The sequence below is a fragment of the Nestor notabilis genome, unplaced genomic scaffold, assembly GCF_000696875.1.
Source record: "Nestor notabilis isolate BGI_N333 unplaced genomic scaffold, ASM69687v1 scaffold11271, whole genome shotgun sequence".
NCBI classification, from domain to species: Eukaryota; Metazoa; Chordata; class Aves; order Psittaciformes; family Psittacidae; genus Nestor; species Nestor notabilis.
Window position 1 is genome coordinate 3,076 of NW_009914274.1, and position 7,672 is coordinate 10,747.

Genomic DNA, 7,672 nt, shown 5'->3' on the forward strand with positions numbered 1-7,672 from the left:
TGCCTTAATTAATGGTATCTCTGGCATAAATAATAGAGCATTGATTTTGATCTTTTTCTAATGGGCAGCTGCTAGGAAACATCATTCCTTTTTCCAGCTTCTCCACTATTACAGAAGATGCTGCAACCTTTAACTATTTATAAATTAAAAAAACCCTTCAGCATTGCAATGACCTGGAGCTGAGGCAATGTTCTTGAACGTGTACATTCAAGAGACATCAATGGAATAGCAAAACATGATAGCAATTAAACATGCACCAATTAAAAGAATTGAGCATCTCTCATGTTTTGGCATGTGCGTCATATGTGGAGATCTCACTGAATCCCATTTAAAGTTTGGATGAATAGAAGGAAGGCAGGGGTGCATGTCAGTCGCGTTAAAAACAAAACAATCCACCATCAAGACATGTCAGTATCATAAGGCAGAGATTTTGTCCCTTTGGAGAGAAACAGCAAAGATTTACTTGTGTGGCCTGCTGTGTATAGACCTCAAAAGGCTATTCACATTCATTCTGACCTAGAACAAATTCTTCATATTTAGTAGCAGCAAGGGCTGCTTATAGCACCCTTCCAGCTTCTGGTAGGCAGAAGTACCAGGCAGTAACTTCCTAGTCCTCAACAAAATCTTGAGTGACCATTACTGGGATATTCTTATTTGACTGACTTTGTCCAAGAGATCAGTCTCTTCTCACTCATTTGTTGGGGGATGAAGAAGGGGAAGTTTAGCTGTTTTGCACTTTTGAAATAATTCAATGTTAAACATTTAAGGTTCTCTCTTGGGTGATAAAACACGGATGACTGAGCTGTCAAGAGACATGAATGCATACATCAGACCATCTCCAACCAGAGGAACACTAGGAGGTGTAACAAGGACCACAAATGAAGCCATTCTGCTGTGTGAAGGAGGTGGCTACAATGTTGTTCTAGTAGAAACAGTAGGTATGTGCTAAGGGTTTTAATTATCCTGTTGTGATCTCTAAATAAGGTGTGTTACTAGTTGCATACTTCCATCCTTGAATGGGCATTCATTTTCAACTAGTGATCACGTATGAAAGCATAAGCAACATGCTTTCATACGTGATCACTAGTTGAAAATGAATGCCCATTCTGTCAATTTTCTAGTTCTGTATGTTTTGTAAAAACTGTTGTTTCCTGTTGTCTCTGTTTTGTTAGTGGGATTTGTTCATGGTGCAATACTGGGATCTGTCATGATTACTGTCATTAATGTGACTGAAAGTTTGCAATAAATGGTGAACTCTGGATTTAATTTTTTAGGTGTGGGACAGTCAGAATTTGCTGTGGCTGATATGGTTGATATGTTTATATTACTGCTACCACCTGCAGGTGGAGATGAATTACAGGTATTTTTCAGTTTCTTTAATGTTTTGCCTGGGACTAGAAAGAGAAACTTAAACCCAGGGTGTATCTGTGCAGAAAGTCCATAGTCAATAGTGTTTTAAATTACACTGCTACTACTGAAGTCTTTCCAGTGTTTTACCAAGTTATTGCACAGTTAGGATCTGATATCACACCCCCACACCCCCCCCCGACTTTGGAAGTATTAGGCTGTAAAATTATGGTACTCTGACTTACTTTGTCTTATTTACTAGTTGTATATTGGAGGGTGGCTTTGTGTTGCAGGAAAACAGAAATTAGTATAAATAGGTTTTCCAACTTGGTCATGTGTTGGTTAAACTAAAGTCTCTACGTGTGAAATAGGTTATCGTGTAAACTCAGTATCCATGTCTAGGATTCTCATGTCAAAGGTAGGGTAATAACTAGTAACAAGGGAGACCATTGGTGATACTCTTGCATACAGGAACAAAAAAGTCAGTAAGAGCCACTAGAAAGTAACAAAGCATTTTGACCTGCTCTTTGTGATAAACCAGCCTGTCACAGTCCTTCTGGGTATTCATGATTTCTCTCCCTGTCGCATTAGGGTATCAAACGGGGTATAATTGAGATGGCAGATCTAGTTGCTATAAATAAAGCCGATGGTGATTTAGTTGTGCCTGCACGGAGAATACAAGCTGAATATGTTAGTGCTATGAAGCTGCTTCGCAAACGTTCAAAGGTTTGGAGACCAAAGGTTTGTGTACTTCATTATGGTTTATGAGGGATTTTGGGTGTGGTTTTGTTTTGTTTGGATTTTGGTGGTGGTGGGTTGTTTGTTCCCTTCCTTCCCCCGCCTCCGAATTGCTGAATGAGTTAGGATTGTTATCCTCTCATCTAGCTATCCTAGTCTCCCTGGGCTCTTTGATAAACGTTTCAGTTCTATTGTTTGCACCGTGCTAGAGTTGATTGCTGCTGTTTCTGTTTCACCTCTGGTCTCAAGGTGCACCATATGAAACGCTGGTCAAAGCCTTTCCTACTCCCCATGATATCTGTCCTGAGCTACACTCTCAGCACTAGGAGACCTACTACTAACATCAGTAGTAGTACAAGCTTGTCTTGCTTTTTATAAACTATACATACCTTAAAATGTCCCATAAGCTATTTCTCCTTCTTTTATAACTCTGAAGCTTACAATTATTTTTGTTCTTTCACATATTCATGTGCTTTCTTTATTGCTTTAATTTTATTTTTATTTCCCACATAATAAAGGTTTTTTGACAAGAACCTTATCTACTTGTGTATGCAGTGTCTAGATTATTGGAATTGTCATCCTGTGGGCCTTTACTTTTAGTGCAGTATTCAGTCTATTAAAAGGTTATGGTAAAGTATTAAGGAAAAGATTCAGTACTAATTTTTAGTCTATGTATATAAAATAAGCACACACATGCTCTCTCACTTCCTTTATTTAGACACATGTATATATAAAGGAGGTTTGCTCTATCCTGGTATTAAAATTGACCTGTTGAATTAAGTTTAAGTCATCTGGGCTGCTTGAGGCTAGCCATCATTTTGTAATTTTTGTTTCTAGATCTGATGAGAGTACACATGGTAAATGTGACCGAGAAGAACTGTTTGAGATGAGTGAATTAAACAGGTTATCAGAAATTTCTTTCAGCAATTGCAGCGTCTGACAACTGAAAGAAAGAAAATACTGATATGTTGGGGCTGTATCCTGTCCATTAGTTGGGGAAAGAGAGAGAGACACTTAAAACAAAAACAACAACAAAAGAATACCCCACCACACACAAAAAAACCGCAAACCTAACTGTTCCATTTAAAAGATCATTTTGGATACCTGAAATATTTTTGGCAAAAGAAATTCCTAGTCTAGAATACACATGCGAAGAACAAAAACTAGTCTTACTTGATGCAGTAATTGAACCCTCAAGCCCAGTAGTTACTTGCCTCTAAAAATTCTTCTGAATCCAACAGGTAATGCGCATCTCTGCCAAAACTGGAGAAGGTATCTCAGATATGTGGGATAAAATGACAGAATTCCGTGACCTCATGCTCACAAGTGGTGAGTTGATTGCCAAACGACGGAAGCAGCAGAAAGTGTGGATGTGGAATCTCATCCAAGAAAATATGTTGGAACATTTCCGGAGTCACTTGGCAGTGAAGGATAAGATTCCACTTTTTGAAGAAAAAGTTCTGCGTGGTGTCTTGTCACCTGGACTAGCAGCTGACCTGCTACTGAAAGCATTCAAAGATAGTCTCTAAGCATTTTATTCTACTTTGTTCTTATTAAGTGCTTTATGTAAACATGAACATTTAAATACAGTTTTTCTATGTGTGGACTCAAATGTTTTACTGCAGCAGAATACCTATGCAGTACTCTGCAAGAAAAATACTGTACGATGTTGTACATATGACAACCATGACAAATCCAGTCACTCAGAGAGTACTACAGACTTACTGGAAAAAAGTAGATTTTGAAGTCTTAATTTTTACACACCATAGATCCACTGATTAAATGTGTGCCCATGTCAAAATGTGACTGGTTTGGGGAGGGTGGGGAGAGGAAGGTTTGGGGAGGTGCAGAGTTATATTCCAATTATGGGACCATTTTAGAGCAGCTGACACCACAGCTTTCCATTTTAATACAGCATCAGCTGTTGCGAGTATGGATTGCTTTTTCTTTTCTCACCTTGAGTGACATCAAGAACATTGGACACTCTGGCAGCACCTGACCACAGTCTTAGTTTGGAATAAATTGTATGCATATAAATAGAATATAGCAGTGTTCAGTCCCTGTTTGGAAACTATAGTTAGTTATTATATGCTAGGAGAAGGGAATTTTAACAATCTCAGTTTCTAAATAGATGTAATACAAAAGCAAAATTTAGTTAGACTTTTTTAAAGTGCAGACATCAGATGGAACAAATGTAACTCATGATGTTTTAATAGCAAATGTCTTTATATTTTGATAATTATCTCTAGTAGTAATGGTTTGAGGTTTTCTGGTCTTAGTTTTTTGTGGTTCATACAGAATGCCCAGTTGTGTTTAGTGGTTTTTTTTCCCACTCCCTTGTAGAAGACATGACTGCTTATAACCAAAAGTACCTTTCTATTATTTGTTCTTTGTTTCCTTTTAGAACAAATCTGGAGGAAGCATTTTCCTGAGCCATGACTTAAAAAACAGAGCTCATCTGGTACCTACTAAATATGAAGGATAAAGTGGAAAAACACTCATTTTGGAGACTTGACAGAAACCCTGTAAAATAGGAGGTTTTGTGAGTCTATTGTTGCTTACATAAATTGACTTAAAGTACTGGAAGTGATAATTTTTACAATTTGGGTTTTCTGAACACACAGTTAAAAAGTATGGTGTCTTTAATTTTTATTTTAGCTCAGTTTCACCTGTTTGGCTTCTGAAGAAGCACGAGTCACACAGCGTTTTGAGTTCTGGCAACTTGAGTCTGAATACTTAAGACAATTTCAGGGTAGCAATGAATTAGTTTACTTAGATCCTCTTTTTTTTTTTTTTTTTTCCCCTTCCTTTTTTTCCCCCCAAGAGTATTTGCTTTTCTTTTTCTTCCCTTCCCTTCATCTCAATTGTTATACTGTGTTCCAACTACATTTACTTTCTCCTGGGAGACCTCTGGGCTTCAGAATTTTGATTCCTGTTTAGGTATAATTTGGCAACTATCACAAAAAGATGAATGGTTGTTGTAAATGCTGAGGATTTTGTTTCCTTTGGTTTGTCAACGTGGCACAAATTAATGCAGAAGAAACCTCCATTCTCAATGCCAGCATTTTGGTTGTTTTTCCCATTGTACAATGTTGTCTTGTATAATTGTCCATATACTTTAAAGATATGAAGTATGACCAGAAAAGCAAACTGCAAGGCAAAGTGAAAATACTTTGTAACTAAAAGCAATGATCCCCATGTATATTTGCAGAGCAATACTAACAAAGAGCATTGTGGTGTTTTGCGGGACATACAGCCAAGGCATTTCTTTGTTAAGAAAGTTTGCACCAGTGTAGCTGGTATTGGTGGTTTCCACCACATAAATTGTCAGAACTTCAGTGCTCTGACTCCATGTTCCTATTTCTTAAACTTTTCATCCCAAATGAGGAATTTGGGATCACTGCTATCAATTACATAGAATTATTTGAAGGAATATAGGAGGTGTCAGAAGCACAGCGACTTTGTTATGACTGTGCTGAGTAGTTGTAGAAAAAATAAAAAGTAGCACTTACAGTTTGTTTTCTATTAAAACAGCCTGTATTGAGTATGACAGAAAGTGTCCCAAACCAAAAACAATGTCTTCTCTTCTTTCACCTTTAAATATTAACTGTACTTTTCTGGTACCTAGAAGAAATAACAGTCATGTGGAACTGAATTAATGATAACAGCAGCATTTTAACTGGTGACTTCTCAAGTTTTTGATAGTCCATTTGTTTCAGGTGACAGTTTTTGAGGTGACCTTATTTGTGCTTATCTGTTAGATCAAACACTATTGTCATTACTTCTGTCAGGGACTGCTGTTTTCCTTATCTGTTATACGTGAGCTGTCAAGCAAGTAAAATAGAACCTGCAGCTTTGTTTAAATGACAGCTGCTGAAACAGAATATATTTTACCACTTCCTCAGTATTTGTTTTCTGGACACAGATCTGTTGATCCACTCAAGCCATGGGCCATTATTATTTTCTCCTTTTGTTGCTTCTGTTAAAGTATCATTAATCTACTAATGAACTTTTAGCAGAAGACAGTACAATGGCTTAAGCAAATTCTACTCTTCATTCAACTGCATTTTGCTCCTAAAGTAGAACATTAAATGAAAGTTAGATTTGCCTTCTTTATGTCTTCATTTGTGCCTCATGCTTCAGTAAACAGAGAAATACCCATATACTGAAAAAGGTCTTTGGAAATGGTGTGATAGGTAAGGGTCCCCGCTTCCTTTTTCAGTGATTCCCGTACTGAACTGAAAAGCTGTACCATGCAAACAATGAACTGAGCCTCATATGTGAGAATCAAATTGTTTTATAGCTTGTAAAATATTGCTGTGACATGTTTTGGAGTCAATTGCTGTTCAATTAATTGTGCAGTTTTGTTTATGTGCTCACAGGCTGGAGAAAAGCATCATCTCCAGCAGGACTGCAAAGCTTTAGCTACAATTTAATAAAGAATTCAGTATTTCCCAAGATAGGGAAGAGCATTTCCAGCTCATCATTTCTAGCTCTGTGGGATTAAGTGGGGTAAAATGCATTAAAACATTGTCATTCAAGTAGACATGCTTTTGAAAAAGGATAGTAAGCAAATCCGTTGAGTAGGATGTTGACATATTCTTAGTTTCTAGAGTTAAGTTGCTCTCGTTAACAAAACCACAGCTACTCCAGAACAGTATGAGAAAATAATATAACTGTATGAGAAAATAATAGGAAGAATAGGTTTGTAGCTAGAGGTATGATATACTGTTAGACAAAGTGATATGGGAGGTAAGGAACAAACTCTTCAGATAGACAAACTCATGTCCTGTGTGAAGTCTTGCAGCTGTATGTAAGTGTGAATCTTTTCCCCAGGTCCCTGTGTAATAGATGTTACTGGTGTTTCACAGCTGGAGAAACAAGTGTGATGAGATCAGGTAATTTACCCAGGACTCTGAAACAGGTCAGTAGAGTGTAAAGGTTACAGTTCAGCAGTCTTTGTTTTGAGCCCATGTATATTTACAGCCATGTTACTTAAGGTTGAAAAAATGCTCTTAGCAAGTTCATGCTCTCAATGTGACTTACTCCTTTCATATTTAATCTCTCTGTTTTCAGTGACGGGACCAAGTGACCCTTCTTGACTCCTGTTCTGTTTTAATGTCCTGCTTTAAGTAATAGAAAACTTTTTCTTGATCTCTAACCTGCCCTTGTCTTTTGTAGATGTGTTACTTCCTGTTATGCATGCTTGTTCAGTCTTTACGTTCCCTCACGTATACTGTTTCTTTATGAAATCTGCAGTATGTTGGCTGTTTGTAGGTCTTGTGATTTTGGGGGACTGGGATTGAGCAAAATTGAATGATCATAAAATCATAGAATTATAGAATCATAGAATAGTTTGGGGTGGAAAGGACCTTAAGATCATCTAGTTCCAACCCCCCTGCTACGAGCAGGGACACCACACACTATACTATGTCACCCAAGGCTCTGTCCAGCCTGGCCTTGAACACCTCCAGGGTTGGAGCATTCACAACTTCCTTGGGCAACCCAGTGCCTCACCACCCTCAATTTAAAGAACTTCTTCCTTATGTCTAATCTAAACTTCCCCTGTTTAAGTTTGAACCCATTA

General features: G+C 37.6%; 1 protein-coding gene across 1 annotated transcript in view; it reads left to right on the forward strand.

Annotated features, from left to right (window-relative positions):
* MMAA (methylmalonic aciduria (cobalamin deficiency) cblA type) overlaps positions 1 to 3,688 on the forward strand; it is a 5,965-nt gene extending 2,277 nt beyond the window's left edge. Inside the window, exons 3-6 of the mRNA XM_010023580.1 lie at positions 768 to 938; positions 1,275 to 1,360; positions 1,939 to 2,088; positions 3,327 to 3,688. Coding sequence (XP_010021882.1) covers positions 768 to 938; positions 1,275 to 1,360; positions 1,939 to 2,088; positions 3,327 to 3,614 — 695 coding nt within the window. The 3' untranslated portion in view covers positions 3,615 to 3,688. The remainder of the gene's footprint in view (positions 1 to 767; positions 939 to 1,274; positions 1,361 to 1,938; positions 2,089 to 3,326) is intronic.
* The last annotated feature ends 3,984 nt before the right edge of the window (positions 3,689 to 7,672 follow it).